The sequence below is a fragment of the Somniosus microcephalus genome, chromosome 11, assembly GCF_052327205.1.
Source record: "Somniosus microcephalus isolate GS21.2 chromosome 11, FLI_Smic_1.0, whole genome shotgun sequence".
Classification (NCBI taxonomy): Eukaryota; Metazoa; Chordata; class Chondrichthyes; order Squaliformes; family Somniosidae; genus Somniosus; species Somniosus microcephalus.
In genome coordinates, this window is record NC_140997.1 from 193,516,109 (window position 1) to 193,532,760 (window position 16,652).

The 16,652-nt window shown below is 45.2% G+C and overlaps 1 protein-coding gene and 1 long non-coding RNA gene across 4 annotated transcripts in view; one reads left to right on the forward strand and one right to left on the reverse strand.

Moving 5' to 3' along the window:
- The window catches only part of LOC147111081 (uncharacterized), a 55,310-nt gene that overhangs the window by 9,934 nt on the left and 28,724 nt on the right, over positions 1-16,652 (forward strand). The gene's annotated exons all lie outside the window — the stretch shown is intronic.
- Positions 8,106-16,652, reverse strand: part of atp6ap1la (ATPase H+ transporting accessory protein 1 like a) — a 44,091-nt gene continuing 35,544 nt past the window's right edge. Inside the window, exons 10-11 of one of the 3 annotated variants that reach the window (XM_086001597.1) lie at positions 12,865-13,108; positions 8,106-9,740 (exon numbers count right to left, since the gene is read on the reverse strand). In XM_086001597.1, coding sequence (XP_085857723.1) covers positions 9,516-9,740; positions 12,865-13,108 — 469 coding nt within the window. In that variant the 3' untranslated portion in view covers positions 8,106-9,515. The remainder of the gene's footprint in view (positions 9,741-12,864; positions 13,109-16,652) is intronic. The other 2 variants (XM_086001596.1, XM_086001598.1) reach the window with 2 other exon arrangements.

Consider the following 16,652-nt stretch of genomic DNA (forward strand, 5'->3'; position numbering starts at 1 on the left):
AACAACTTCTACGCTCGCTTCGACAGGGACAACAGGGAGCCGGCTACCAAAGCCTTGCCACCCCCGGAAGACCAGGTGCTCACTCTGTCGACCTCTGACGTAAGGGGTGTTCTATGCGGAGTGAACACACGAAAGGCTGCTGGACCGGATAGCATCCCTGGACGGGTACTCAAGGAATGTGCTGATCAGCTGGCTGATGTCTTCACCGCCATCTTCAATCTGTCATTGGCCCAGGCAGTAGTCCCTACATGCTTCAAGACCACTACCATTATTCCTGTGCCAAAGCAAACGGCTGTGACGTGCCTGAACGACTATCGACCTGTCGCACTCACACCCATCATAATGAAGTGTTTCGAGAGACTGGTCCTGGCTCACATCAAAGCCAGTGTTCCCGCCTCTCTTGACCAACACCAGTTTGCCTATCGTGCAAACAGATCAACGGAGGATGCAATCACAACTGCTCTACACTCTGCACTGAATCACTTAGATGGTAAAGAGACCTACATCAGAATGCTGTTCATAGACTACAGCTCAGCATTCAACACTATCGTCCCCAACAAGCTGGTCACCAAACTCCACACTCTTGGCCTGAACACTTCCCTCTGCAACTGGACCCTGGACTTTCTAACAAACAGACCCCAGTCTGTCAAATTAAGTAACCACACCTTTCTCCCCCCCCCCCCCCCCCCCGACCCTGAACACGGGGGCCCCACAAGGATGTGTGCTGAGCCCCCTCCTCTACTCCCTCTTCACCCACGACTGTGTGGCTGTTCATGGTTCCAACACCATCATCAAGTTTGCGGATGATACCACGGTAGTAGGCCAGATCACCAACAACGATGAGTCAGCCTACAGGGAGGAAGTCCAGCATCTCGTGAAGTGGTGCGCCGATAACAACCTGGCCCTGAACATCAAGAAAACCAAAGAAATCATTGTGGACTTCAGGAAGTCTAAAGGCGGAAGTCACACCCCCATCCACATCCATGGGGCTGTGGTGGAAAGGGTGGACAGCTTTAAGTTCCTCGGAGTCCACATCACGGAAGACCTCTCCTGGTCCCTCAATACCTCCTCTCTGGTGAAGAAGGCCCAGCAGCGCCTATATTTCCTAAGGAGACTGAAGGGATGTAACCTGTCACCCCTGATCCTCTCTAACTTTTACCGCTGCACAATAGAGAGCATCCTGACGAACTGTATCACAGTATGGTATGGCAGCTGTAGCTACTATGACCGGAAAGCCTTGCAGCGGGTAGTCAAAACTGCCCAACGCATTACCGGCACCCGGCTACCGACCATAGAGCACATATACCAGAAACGCTGTTTACGGAGGTCACGGACCATCATCAAAGACCCTACCCACCCCAGCCACAGTCTGTTCGCCCTCCTGCCATCTGGGAGACGCTACAGATGCATTCGCACCCGAACGACCAGATTTAGGAACAGCTTCTTTCCCAGGGCTGTCATCCTACTGAACTCCACAAATAAACTCTAAAGCCTGCACATCTGCCAATGCACTTTATTATGGTTATGTTTATGTTAATGTATTGCAAGCCAAATGAATGTTGAATGTTTAAATGTCTTAATCTAAATGTACACTCTCGGGAGCCGCAAGCCTACATTTCGTTGTACTGCACTTGTGCACTAACAATGACAATAAAGTTGATTATTATATTTATTCAGTACTTGAATGTCTCTTGTTTCTTAGTAAAACTGGATGCAATAATCAAGGTGCAGTCTGGTCAGAACACTAGACAATTTGCTTATCTCAACTGACATGTTCGACTGTTCTCGGTATAATTCAACATCCTATTAGTTTTGTTGATTGCTGCTCTGCATTGGTTGGACATTTAAGGTAGTCAGCTTTCCAGGGTGCTTCATATAACAGAAAAACAGACGCCCAGTAGTAATAGAAGAGTTAGGTGAGGTGTCCAAAGCTGTGGTTGAAAAGATAGATTTTGAGCAGTCTATTAAAAGTGAGAAGTGGCAAGGCAGAGTGATTAGAGCAGGAATTCCAGACAATGGGGCCAAGACCACTGAATATTACCCTGATGCTAGGAGGGTGTTGAAAAAACAGCAGGCTGAGTCAGAGGACTAAAGGCCGATGTTTGATGAGCGCCTTCGTTCTCCTCCACTTCTCTCTGCTGCGCAATGTTGTACAGAATGCAGCACACCACTATTATTCTGGACACCCTCGCTGGCGAGTACTGAAGGGCTTCTCCAGACCTGTGTCGGCACCTGAAGGGCATCTTCAACATGCCGATGGCTTGCTCTATGACACACCTGGTGGTCATGTGGCTCTCGTTGTAGTGTTCTTGCGCCTCGTTGTTGGGGTTCCTCACGGGTGTCATGAGCCAAGTTTGAAGTGGGTCTCCCTTGTCTCCTATGAGCCAGCCCTTAATTCTGGTTCCTGGAACAAAATGCTCTGGAATGTTGGACTGCCGCAGTATAAAAGCATCATGAAAGCTCCCAGGGAATCTGGTGCACATCTGCATGAACCTCTTGTGGTTGCACACCAGCTGGGCATTGATGGAACAATATCCCTTGCAGTTGATAGAAACTGTGGTGGTCCTCGGATTGCCACGTGTGTGCAATCGATGGCACCCTATACCTGTGGGAAGCTAGCCAGAGAGGCAAATGTGACTGTGTGCTCATTTTGGCTATTGTCGTGGCAGGGGAAGTTGACAAGTCACACCCTGGCAAATAACCCATCTGTGAACTGCCGTGTACATCTATGGGCAGCCAACTGAGAAACACTCGACATGTCTCCGGCGGCACACTGGAAGGAGCCAGAGGCAAAGAAATTGAGGGCTATAATGACACTGACAGTGGCGGGCAATGCAGGTCCAGCAGGGAGCAGCTTTGCTTGAAAGAGGCTGCAGATGTCAGTGACCACCTGCCGTGACAATCTGATCCTGCAGAAGCACTGCTCTACCGATAGGTCTAGGAGGTTGAGCCTCTGTCGGTATATCCAGTCACATGGGCAGTGCCTCCTCCAATCTCGGATCCTCTATTGGTCTCCTCTCTGTTCTGCATCTCTCTCCTGTGCACCTGCTGATCCCACCACAGCACGTGGATGGTAATTGTCTTCCTCGTCTGCTGTAGTGTCAAAAACATCCATGGCGCCTCCCATCCTGCTGGTGTCCGTTTGAAAGGATCCAAACTACTCAAATACCTCTATGCTGATAAGAACGCTCTGCTAAATGTTTGCCAGAGGGAACTGACAAAGCAGCTGAACAGTGGTATAATGTAAATTATAGTCAAAATAAATCCATACCACACATCTTTAACCCAAAAAGTATAAAACCAAACACTTTCTATGAAAGCACAAAGTCTTTTCTTAAATCTCCCACTTCTTTGGGGGCACAATCTTAAATTAACAGAAACATACTTTTAACAATTATGTTCACGCTCTCCTAACGACTCCAGGTACCTTAATCACACTCAATCTTTCAAGGGGAACACTTCAGCAGTCAAGGACATTCAGCCTCCGATCTTCGGGTAAGCATTCTCCAAGGCGGCTTTCGAGACACACGACAACGCAAAATCGTTGAGCAGAAACTGATAGCCAAGTTTCGCACTCATGAGGACGGCCTCAACCGGGATCTTGGGTTCATGTCACGCTACATGTAACCCCACCTGACGTAGAGTCATCCAGACTCGAGTCGTCGTTGGCTTGTTCTCTCTACACAGATGCGGCTGGACCTGCTGCGGTTTCCAGCAAAAAAATAGTTTTTTGTTTTTCATACGGACCCCAGCATCTGCAACATTTGACCCCTTGTGACCCCACCTCATTGTTCTTTGATGTAATGTTTTCCTGACTGACCTGTTTGGACACCATTCACACCTGTGATTGCTGTGATTATATCTCTGCCAGGGTGTGATAAAGGGCAGTTAGAAAGATTACCTGTAATCATCTGGCAGTACTCTCTGACTATATATGCTGTGCTTATATGCAACTCTTCACTTCACCTGACGAAGGAGCAGCGCTCCGAAAGCTTGTGATTTCAAATAAAGCTGTTGGACTATAACCTGGTGTTGTGTGACTTCTTACATCAATCTTTCAAGCCTTATTTGTTATCATCCACCTTAAAATAGTGATTCCTTGTTATGGATTGATAACTCAAGTGCCAGATTTTGATTGATATAACCAAGTTGTTCACACAAATTACATAACCAGTTTTCTAGAAATGGCCACTATCAGAAAAGCAGAGTTCATAATTTGGTCAAACCCAAAACTAGAAGAACTCAATATCGCAAAAACAACATATTTGTATACATATACAGAGAAAACAGTTAACAACCGCAAGTCAGTATATGCTCATAGAAAAGACACTGATCAAAATGCTTACATTACTGTTAATAGTAACAGGGACTACAAAGGGTTAAACTACTTTTTGATCTGAGACACTGCAGCATGAAACAGCAGAAAGTAGATGTATTTAAAGCGACAGTACATGCAACACAAAATAAAGTCTGAGTCTATTCCTTCAATCCTGTTTTCTCACAACAATTTCAATCTAATATTTTCTGTGGACTTTCAATTTCTTTATCTTCCTAAATCTGTTCTCTGTTCTTACTCTTTGCATATCTAACAAAGGAATTTCTGCTTTAACTGCTTTAAAGCTATTGTTTGCTGCAAAAGGGCGAATACAAAGTCCTCAACCTTCTACACAATTTCTTCACTCTTCTTGGGCAGTCCCTCGGAACCAAGGATAACTTGCTTCCACATTAAAAATGAGTTCTCAGGTGACTGATGAGTCCAATGCGGGATCTGCAGCCCCTGTCACAGGTGGGGCAGACGGTGGTTGAAGGGGAGGGTGGGTAGGGTGCTTGGGTTGACGTGCGCTGCTTGCGCTTGGCTTTCGCTTGCTCCCGGCGAAGAGACTCGAGTTGTTCGCTGCCTTCCCAGATGCTTCTCCTCCACTTTGTGCGGTCTTGGGCCAGGGATTCCCAGGTGTCGGTGGGGATGTTGCACTTTTTCAAGGAGGCTTTGAGGGTGTCCTTGAAGCGTTTCCTCTGCCCACTTGGGGCTCTCTTGCAGTGTCAGAGCTCTGAGTAGAGCGCTTGTTTTGGGAGTCTTGTATTGGGCATGCGGACGATGTGACCTGTCCATTGGAGCTGGTCGAGCGTGGTCAAAGCTTCGATGCTGGGGATGTTGGCCTGAGCGAGAACACTGACGGTGCGCCTATCCTGCCAATGGATTTGCAGGATCTTGCGGAGGCAGCGTTGGTGGTACCTCTACAGTGCTTTGAGGTGCCTGCTGTACATGGTCCACATCTCTGAGGCATACAGGAGGGTGGGTATCGCTACTGCTCTGTAGACCATGAGCTTGGTTTGAGGTCCTTGTCTTCAAACACTCTCTTCCTCAGGCAACCAAAGGCTGCACTGGCACACTGAAGGCGGTGTTGGACTTAGTCATTGACAGTAGGCTCCCAAGGTATGGAAAGTGATCCACGTTGTCCACGGCCTTGTCGTGGATTTTGATAATTGGGGGGCAGTACTGTGTGGCGGGGGCAGGTTGGTAGAGGACCTTTGTTTTACGGATGTCTAGTGTAAGGCCTATGCTCTCGTACGCTTCAGCGAAGGTGTTGATGATGGTTTGGAGTTCAGCCTCCGAGTGTGCGCAGACGCAAGCGTCGTTTGCATACTGTAATTCGACGATAGAGGATGGGACGACCTTGGATCTGGACTGGAGGCAACGGAGGTTGAACAGTTTCCCGTTTGTTCTGTAAATTAGCTCCACTCCAGCGGGGAGTTTACTGAGGGTGAGATGGAGCATTGCAACAAAGAAGATCGAAAAGAGCGTTGGTGCGATGACACAGCCTTGCTTGACCCCGGTCCGTACGTGAATTGGGTCTGTGGTGGAGCCGTTGAACAAAGGAACCGGTGCAATTGCATAAAGTATAAAGGGCATACTGAGAAACTCATTCAGAGTCCCAGTAAACCTCTCCATTGCTGAATCATTACAACTGCCTCTCTCATTTCTGCAACATTACACCTCTCACGTTGTCCCCTTTCACTCTGTTTTGAGACAGTCCCTTACAGAAACTTTAAATGCTCCTGAACAAGCCACTGCTGCTTGTTGGTCAACAATCTTATCTTTAAATTTCTGAAATTCCTTCTCCTGTGCTTCTGTTTCTAACTGTAACTGCGTATTCTCATTTTAAAAATCCAACAAGATTTCACCTGGTTCCAGACTATCTTATTCTCCAATGAGAATTTTCCCATATGACCCATCCCTTGGCCACATCAAAAGTGAGCAGCTTAGCATAACAGCTTCTGCCCTTTCTCTACAGAGAACTCTTTAGTCCAGCCACATGGTCTCTCACTGTTTTAAACGGCTCCTCTTTTTCACACAACTCCTCCACCCACTTTTCACATCTTTCCACACATACCTCAACAAAACCCTCACTGATTTTAATTTCACCTTTTTCTCAGTCACCAACTCCTCTATATGGGTCATCGCCGTCGCATTCAGCGTGCCTGTTTTGGCCATTACAGTGACCAACAGCTCACTACCGGCTGCGTCAGTTAGCTTCTTTTGAAAAGCTCCCTTGACAGTTGCCGTGGTTACTCGTACTACTGGAGGCATAACCCCATGCACCCACCGAAATGGTTTCCGACCTAATCAAAATTTGGTTTTGTACAAGTCCCGATCGCCCAGGTACTTGGTGTCACAACAACAGCAAGAGTGTTGCTAGTCAGATCCTGCCGCCAGTCACCAATTGTAAGAGAATTCAAATCGGTCACCAAATATGGTTGCAACTTAAAAACCTTTTATTGTGTTTGACCATGACTTGACACGACACACTCAATGGGGCAGAAATTCGGGTCTCCACGGGTGAGTACACACGGTGTACTCACCCGTAGGCCCAATGGAAGTGCCGGTTTCCTGCATGCACTGCGCATGCGTGGGAAACCGGCACTTCTGTTCCCCTGAAAGCAGGGGTTCAGAGGTCGAACGCGTGCACGGGGGAGGCTGCGCGTGTGCATCGAACTTCGTTTTCTTTTACAGGTTTTCCCGGGAGGTAAGCCTGCAGAAGTTAGAAATATAAAAAGCAGGCGTAAGACCTGCTTTTTACAAGGTAAGTGGTGAATTAATTAAAATTAAAACATTTTTCCAACAGGTTTATTATTTTTAAATACTTTAAAGCAAGGTAAGTTTATTTTTAGCCCCATTAGAAAATAAAATTATTTTTTTCAAAAATTTAAATTATTGTTTAAAATAGTTATTTCATGTAATTTATAGTTTATTTAAAAAATGTGATTTAAAAAAAAAAATTATTTGAAGATTTAGTGATGTTTTGTAAGAAGAAGGGGCACTTCCTGTCAGACTTATGAATGGAGCATTCCCTGCTCCGATTGGCTCCCCATGGCCCACGTGATCCCAGGGGACGCATCGAACTAACTGCGCCCCTGGGATACGCAAGCACTGCGCGCCGGCAGCTGGACCAGACCCCGGATCGGAATTCCATGGGGGCTCACAGCTCAACGGCCGGCGCGCAAGGTAAGTGCAGGTCGGAGGCTTGCACCCGCGGGAAGCCCCCGACCCGAATTTCTGGGCCAATGTCTCTAAGCAGTGGTCATACAGAGAAATAAATGCAATTACCCCATTTTTCCTCTGGGTATAGACATAACCATCATTGAACCTTTCATAAATAAAAACAGAAAATGCTGGAAATACTCAGCAGGTCAGGCAGCATCTGTGGAGAGAGAAACAGAGTTAACGTTTCAGGTCGATGACCTTTCGTCAGAACTGGAAAAAGTTAGAGATGTAACAGGAAAAAGTTAGAGGTGCATAATTGGAATTCATTTTGAAAATTAAAAGTAAATGCTTCAATTTAATTGAAGTATAATACATAGATTCTTTCTACATCTCTATAATTTATTGTGATCTGCAAGATGCTTCAATTTATTGAAATTTGTGTGATAAGATGGAGTTCCACCATTTTATTTTCAGTACTTCCATTCTGCATTTACTTGTTGCAGGGTCACATGCAAACATTTATGGAGGAGGAGGAGCTAAAAAGAACAACATAAAACTGGATGTGGAATGTTAAAATAAATTGAAGGAAAATTAGGTTTATAAATACTTTTAATATCAAAATTAATCATACATAAACACAAACATTGTGAATTAATTACTGGACCCTTTAGAGAATTACAATTTAAAACAGTTTCAAAGAATTTAGGCAAAGCACACTTTAGATAATTTATTTTTCTTGAATGAAAAGAACTACAGGTGATTTTACAAAACAAAGCAGTTACAGAACAAATCAAGTAACTGTAAAGCTGTATTGCCAAAATATTTTTTTACAAAATAACTTATTTTTAAGAACACAATACATGGATGGGAACTTAAGAAGCCTTTCTGTTAAAAATGTTCATCATATCATTCTGTGGTGGAGATATTCTGGTTATGAAGATATTCACAGTGGTAATCAAGTTTAAGAAATGAACAGTTTGTGTAATCTTGTCACTGTCCTCTTCTTTCTTCTTGGTTTTTAATTTTAAGATTGGCAGGACCCCGAGTGAGGAGCGATGATTGGCAGTGTGAGTATCCAGATCAGGTCTTCCTAAAATTGATGTCTACTGTGAAAATCTGAATATCTTCCTTGCAGGTGGTGATTGAAAATGCTTTATCAAATAGGCTCACTTAAGCTTCTACATTTCCACTAAAAATTATTAGAATTTTGAATCTGATGCTTGAGAAAGTGGTAATGTATTTAAAGTAAATATTAACAATGCTCCACCCAATGTGGTACTAAGTCATTGAAACCAGGAAGATCTGAGGATTGATTCCTGGTCTGTGATAAGTTAGCTGATCTCAGCTGGGGTAGCAGTGGAGGTGCTATTTCTTGTCTCTACGTGCTTGGGCTACAGAGGAGAAATAATAGTAAGGGTTTCTGCTTCTGATTTCTAGCCAGTGAATTGGTTAAAAAATCTCAAACAGCCTGATCTGCCCAGATCGCTCTGCAGGGCTTCATTTTCTTCCAGACGTGTCATTTAAGGTGATTCCTATTGGGAAACCCATTGGTGTCTGTGGAGGTGCTGGGGGAAAAATATATAATTGATTGGCACAAGACTCATGAGAGTCTAAGTGTCAACAGGAAAAAAGATTTAAAATGGCTAAAATACACTCACCTTTATATTACCCTGCCTTTTTCATGACCTTTAGGATACTTACTGCCATCTAGCACCCATTTCAATGGACATTCCTTACATTAGGTACCCTACATGCCAGAACTATAAGAAATGGTATGCAGGATCAACATGCTGCCAGGCTAATATTAAAATGAAGTTCTTGCTTGTTTAAGGTGAGTGCTTCAATTACCAATGGTTTAACCCACTGGAAAAGGTGTCAAGACACAAACCTGGCACATTTTGGTGGGGTGGAAGGTGCAGTGATTCTCCTCATCCAACTGCGGAAATATTACCCGATTTTCAGGCAGTATAGGTGAGTATTGGAAAATGCAGGCTAAAGAATTTGAGATTCTGGGCAGCAGTCTTGGCGGTGATTACTCTGCATAATCAGGTTCTTCCATCTTAGGGTTGTAAACAATGTTTTTAGATTCATTGTACTCTTCCATCCTTTTTAAGTGGATCAGCATATGCCCTGCATAAGCAAGAACTAGCACGAGTATGAGAGAAGTTACAAGGCCCATCAAGACAGCTGGTGTGAAGAATGAGGCACAGTCACTGACCGAGGCAAACTGTCCTGACTTAATATTAAATCCTTGAATCTGCAGAGATACCAAAAAGGGGAAAAGATTATCTCTCTGCTAATACTCACTATAAAACCTTGATTCTACATTAAACTATTATATATTACTAGCACTAATTACAGTTAATTAATATAAGTATAACATTTAAAACTATATACAAAGCTTTCTCCTCAACATAGTATATAACATAATAGTACAGTACCAAGGCATAGAAGGCCCCAGTTCATCTATGTTTGTGTGCGTACACACTGAATACAGTATACACATATATGCCCCCAGAGCAATAACACAAAAGTGCTGAAAAAGACCCAGATTTGAAACATAGTTCTTTATTTGTATTTATACATAGGCTTGTTCACTGCTTTAAGGACATAGATCTCCTTCCACATCATTCATGCACTTTTCACTGGGTGGGGTAAAATGACATTGAGATCACTATAAAGATGTGTGTGGCTGAACCAACTTTGAACCAGGGATCATAACTGGAATGACTCACATGATTCTCCTCTCTTTAAAGGCAGACCTAATATTTTTGTGCCTCTCCCCCCTCCTTTCGCCCCACCATTGGCGGCTGTGCCTTCAGCCGTCTAGGCCCCACCACCTCTCCATCCCCCTCTCTTTTAAGACTCTCCTTAAAACATATTTCTTTGGCCCAGATATTGATCACCTCTCCTAATATCTCCTTCTGTGGCTCGGCATCCATTTTTATCAGATTGTACCTCTGTGATATTTTTCTGCATTATAAAGGCAATATATAAATGCAAGTTGTTGTTGAATATACATTCTATTAGACTGAGTTTCAGGCTCTAAACCAAACAGTTGGTTTACTTCAATAAAGCAGGTAATGAGTAGAAAGTATCAAACAAACAGTGAATCATATGCTATCCTCTTCAATACGTAAAACAATCATGATGTCACTTACTTTATATATAGACTATAATAAAACAGAAACTCACTTCTTACTCTCTGAAACATGTTGCACTTCGAAACTGACCCAATTCTCCAGTATACCAAATTACAACTGGCATTTATATAGAGCCTTTAATGTAGAAAAAACTTCCCAAAGTGCTTCAGAGGCATAATCAACATTGCTCTTTTCTGGCTGGAAAGGTGAAGACTGATTGTTGAAATAAGCACTTGAAGCCCAATATAATCCCGACACCAAGCCACTTGTCAGAGGACTATGGCCAATCAATGACCCTGTACCCTTCTCAAAGGTCTAGACGCAACTGTCAATCAAACCAACAACCTCACGCTGGGCTTGATTCTTTGGTCTATGCCAAAACGGCTTGGGACTACCTCTGCCGATACGTTTGAAGAAGATCCTAATACTAAGATTCGTCATCATCAATATTAAATGAAAAATCAATCTTTGACAATGGCAAGGAAGCTATTAAATAAGATGGCTCTAGCCATTTAAACAATTAACATCTTATTGTGCTTTTGCTGATACTTTGCACCTTGTGGAGCCAACTGAAGCCAGCCTGAACGCAGGGATCTTTGAGAAATATATTGTGTATTTTAACCCTTCACATGCTGTTTCTAGACATAAAAATTCCTATTCAAAAATTTAATACAGATAAAAATATGTTTTTGTCACATTCTGTTGTGGAAGGTAGTTAAAAAAGTGCCAGTAAATCATATTATAACTTGTGTGTTTAATGTAGAAAAACATACCAAGTGCTTCACAGAAGTTTAATCAAAAAATGGTTGCTGAGCCAAAGAAAGAGATATTAGGAGGGGTGACCAAAAGCTTGGCCAAAGAGATGGGTTTTTCAGGAGGATCTTTAAAGGAGAAGAGGAAGGTGGAGGGGCAAAGGACTTTAGGGAGGGAGTTTCAGAGTGAGGTGTCCTATGTGGATGATAGCACAGCCACCAATGGTGGGGTGAATGGGAGGGATGCCTTACAAGAGACAAGCCCATACCACAGCTATATTTGTGGGGGGCTTTTCTCCCCCTTCCCCTTTCTCTACTCTCCACACACAATGTAACTTATCAATGGGTATGTATCCTGCCCTAAGGCCTCCGCCAATGCTACTGTGAGATCTTCAGCTAGTAGTGACTCTCCCTTACAATATCAACTTGCATTTATATAGGTCAGTCAGCATCTGTGGAGAGAGAGAAACAGAGTTTACGTTTCAGGTTCTGATGAAAGGTCATCGACCTGAAACGTTAACTCTGTTTCTCTCTCCACAGATGCTGCCTGACCTGCTGACTATTTCCAACATTTTCTGTTTCTATTTCAGATTTCCAGCATCTGTGGTATTTTGCTTTTGCAATTATATAGCATCTTTAATGTAAAGAAATGTCTCCAGGTACTCCACAAATTGGCATAAGGAAAAGAGACACGGAGACAGAAGGGAGAGATTAGATGGGTGACCAAAAGCTTGGTCAAACAGATAGGTCTTGGGGTTTTAAGAGGTGGGGAGGTTTAGGGTGTTTGAAAGAATATGACAGAGGCAGTTGAAAGTTCAGCCATCAAAGGGATGGGGTATGCACAGAGTCAGAGGAATGGAACATTTGGGGAAAGAATTTAAGGATAGGGTGGGACAAGGCAATTGAGTAATTTATATATAACAGGGATTTTGAATTGAATGTGTTATCCGACAAGGAGCTACTATAGGTCAGTGAGGTGGCGTTTGATGGGCGAATGGGGTTTCGTTCAGGAAAGGATATATGAGCAGAGGTTTGGTCAAGCTGAAGTTTATGGAGGGTGGAGGATGGGAAGGTCAGCAAGGAAAGCATTAGAGTAGAGTAGTCTGGAGATGATGAAGGCATTGAGTGGTTTCAGCAGTGGAGAGGCTGAGATAGGGACAGACACACTTCTCCTCATGATGAAGAAGATTTTCCTTTATTTACTTTGAGGAAATGCCTACTTCTTTACAGTAGCGGAGTATATACCAGCCAAGCTTCAGGCTGCATTGTGGTGAATGTTTTCAGTGTCTGAATATTCAGTCCATGAAATCTTAACCATATTGAATCCAACACTGGCCGGCGGTGGTAAAGGTGCTACAAATAATCAGTGTTTTGGGGAAAGTATAACATGCATTTCCATTGGATGGCCTGGGCTTGGAGTTTTATTGGTGGAATAATCACAAATCCTGCATATTTGTTTTGCTTTATTGACATGAATGAACTATACCTGGAACTCCACAAAGGTGATATGCCAGAATCTTGTAGTGTCCTCTTTGGATCTGGGCACCAGCAGTGCTTCATCTTTCTGCAGGCTACTGATGTACTGACAGTGATATGAATTCGTAACTGGAGCATAGATTTCAGATGCATTGAACATTGCTTGTAATGAATTGTTGTGGAAGATCTCCACAAAGTCCAGGCTAAACCAGTTCTGAACAGAGGTTCTGTGGTAATTATTTGACATTTTAAACCTATAATTAGATAACAGAAATGCTAAAGTTTAAGACAAAGCCACAAAACTTTTCAAATGTAAAATTTTGCATATACAATATATAATTAGTATTCATAGAATTGAGTAACCATAGTGTTGGACAAATAAGAGTTATGTTGATTTATGAACAACACCAGTGTTGCTTTGGTGTAAGTTGTCACATCATAATTAGAAAATTAATACCTTAGAATGACAATATAATACACCTATACAGGGCAGTAAACTAATCAAGAAATTCAGGTGAGGTTCATAAATATCATCTAAACCCTGATAAATCAATCTGGGGTAGTCATATATACTGTTAACTCAATGGGGCGTTTTATTCAGTTTTCTTGCCGCAGTAGTGTACATTGTGCTGATGTATGATATGGAAGGACATCTACATGGATACTGTGCCCCCCGCCCCCCCCTCCCCAACCCCACCAGTGGCTCAGCAAATTTATCTAGCTAATAACTGAGCCTTACAGATTTGGAATGTCCCAGGTTTGATCCTTGGTTTGTGCTGAGTTAGGTGATCTCAGTTAGAGTGGTGGTAGAGGTGCTGCAATTGAATTCAGGCCCCTTGTGTTATGAAGGGGAAATCGCCTATGTTTCCTCTCCAGCAACCTCTGCTGGAAGACAGGGCATGCAGTGCATCAGCAAAGGATAGGATTCAGCTCAGCAATGTTTCCTATAGATATGTTGGCTGCCACAGTTCACTGTCAGGCATATGTATGGATGATGGCTACTTGGGTAAGGTATTGGAGGATGATTAACATTTGTGGAACTGTACCTCAACAAACAGTCTTTAGGAAAAGAAGCAAAAGGAGAAAATTGTTGAGAATGAAAAGGATAATGTTGAAATTTTTGCAAGTATACCAAGAAGTAATTGGAAGTTTATAGCTGAAAATTACCATGGTATATGTTATAGAGCCTTAACCTCTCACTATTGGGGATGAATGACCAGGATGTTTTAGTCTTTGACTTCACAGATTCTAATGTCCGAGTGATTTCAAAGCTGAAATATGATTCCTATAGGCGACTGTGGGAGGCTACATAAATATCCAGGAACACATACACACACATACCACTAACATACGGGAAGTGCTCTCTCTTGTAGTCTGGCAGCAATGCACATAGAGCCAAGAATCAAATGCCCCCCCCCCCCCCCATTCAAACTGATAGGCTGACTAACATTATTAGGAAACACAGATGTAGCTACACCATGAAATGTCCAGGATGACACCCTCCATTGAAACACTAAGAATTATCTCCCCAAAAATTAAAAATAGTCTCCAGTTAAAAAAAAAGTTTCCCCCCCATCTCCTGTTTAAATTCTTCCATCCCACTCAACATATTCTGACCAATTGACCAGTCAGTCATCCTAGTCCCAAAGGTCTGACTAAGACATCCTTGATATGTAATCTGGATTAAGGTCATTTATAGAGCATTATTACAGTATGTTCCTCTAAATTGATTGTTAATACCTAGGATCTTGCACAAATGCATCTTTCCCTAACTCCCTCTGAGTTATATATATATTTCTTCTTTATCTTCTATATATATAAATCGGTACTTCTGTCTGTCATTCTGTCTGTCATCGCGTGTGCGTCTTGTGGGTATGCGCTCGAAAGTTACAGGGCGTAACTACGTGCGCGTTACCTCCAAAGAAAGCTTACGCTTCCGAGACGGTTTTAAGCGTATTTACGTTTCGGCCGGGCTAAAATCCCGCCCGCGGTATCCCAAAAACCTTCAACGTTCCGCTCATTAGCGACAGAGTGACCTCGAGCTCGACCAATCGTATGCCGGGTTGCTGGCATGTGCCGCCGGGCCAATCGGTGCGCGTGTGGCCGGGCTTTATCATTCTGAACCGAGGTGAGTCGCCGCCATCTTGATTCCAAACTTTTCCTTTCTTTTTCCTGCTTTCTGTGTCCTAAAAAAAAAACACGTTGCTTTTAAAACACATAGGGCTAGATTTTCAGTATAGACAGTTTTGGGGCGCTAACCTTAGCGCCCGCCCCAAAGTAGCGCCCCTTTGCCGGAAATTCAGTGGCTTCGCCCTAAGAGGTTGGTGGAGCGCTAAAAGAGGCGTTCCACTACTATCTTTAGGCGCTAAGCCGGCGGTGCAGCGCACAGCAGACACTCTGGTGCCAGTGAGCTCTTAAAGGGGAAGGGTGCATGATGATGATGATGGAGGAGGAGGAGGAGGAGGAGGAGGAGGAGGATGATGATGATGATTCTCTTAAGGCGCTAACTGCTAGCGCAATCAACTGAAAATCTAGTCCATATTGTTTTAAAACATAAATGAGTTAGAAATTAATTAACTTATCTAATCCCATTAATTTTCGTACCTTTCCCCATTTTGCCAGGTAGGCCTAGAAGCCTCGGCGTCTCCTCCGCACCCACGCCCAAGCTAGGCACCTCCCGGCCCCACTCGAAGGCTGGAGGGCCGAGCCGCAGCGCCGCTACGGTGCGCGCGCAGCAGGAGCTGAGACGCGGCGTCTCTCTCTGGCTAGCGTCCAGCGTTACCCTGGCAACCGGGCCCGCCGGACGTCTGGCGCAGCCGCAATCGGCGGTCTTCACCTCGGGGGGGGCCCCCGCGCACAGCAGGAGCAGCTGAGACGCGACTTCTCTCTCTCTCCTCAGCCGGGGGGCGGGGTTTGGTCAGCGTCACGGTTACCCTGGCAACCGGGCCCGCCGGCCAAGCCAGAGACGCCGCGTCTCAGCTCCTGCTGCGCGCGCAATCGGCGGTCTTCACCTCGGGGGGGGGAGGGGGACCCCCGCCCTCCCTCCCCCTCCGTCCCTTCCCCCCCCCCGCTCCCTTCCCCCCCCCCGCTCCCTTCCCCCCGCCCTCCCCTTCCCCCCGCCCTCCCCTTCCCCCCCGCCCTCCCCTCCTCTCCCTCCCCCCTCCCCTCCGCCCTCCCTTACCCGCCCTCCCTTCCCTGCCCTCCACTCCACTCTCCCCCTCCCCCCCTCCCTCTCTTCCCCCCCTCCCTCCCTCTCTTCCCCCCCTCCCTCTCTTCCCCCCCCTCCCTCTCTTCCCCCCAGTCGCTCTCTCTCTTCCCCCCAGTCGCTCTCTCTCTTCCCCCCCAGTCGCTCTCTCTCTTCCCCCCCAGTCGCTCTCTCTCTTCCCCCCAGTCGCTCTCTCTCTTCCCCCCAGTCGCTCTCTCTCTTCCCCCCAGTCGCTCTCTCTCTTCCCCCCAGTCGCTCTCTCTCTTCCCCCCAGTCGCTCTCTCTCTTCCCCCCAGTCGCTCTCTCTCTTCCCCCCAGTCGCTCGCTCTCTTCCCCCCAGTCGCTCGCTCTCTTCCCCCAGTCGCTCGCTCTCTTCCCCCCAGTCGCTCTCTCTCTTCCCCCCAGTCGCTCTCTCTCTTCCCCCCAGTCGCTCTCTCTCTTCCCCCCAGTCGCTCTCTCTCTTCCCCCCAGTCGCTCTCTCTCTTCCCCCCAGTCGCTCTCTCTCTTCCCCCCAGTCGCTCTCTCTCTTCCCCCCAGTCGCTCTCTCTCTTCCCCCCAGTCGCTCTCTCTCTTCCCCCCCAGTCGCTCTCTCT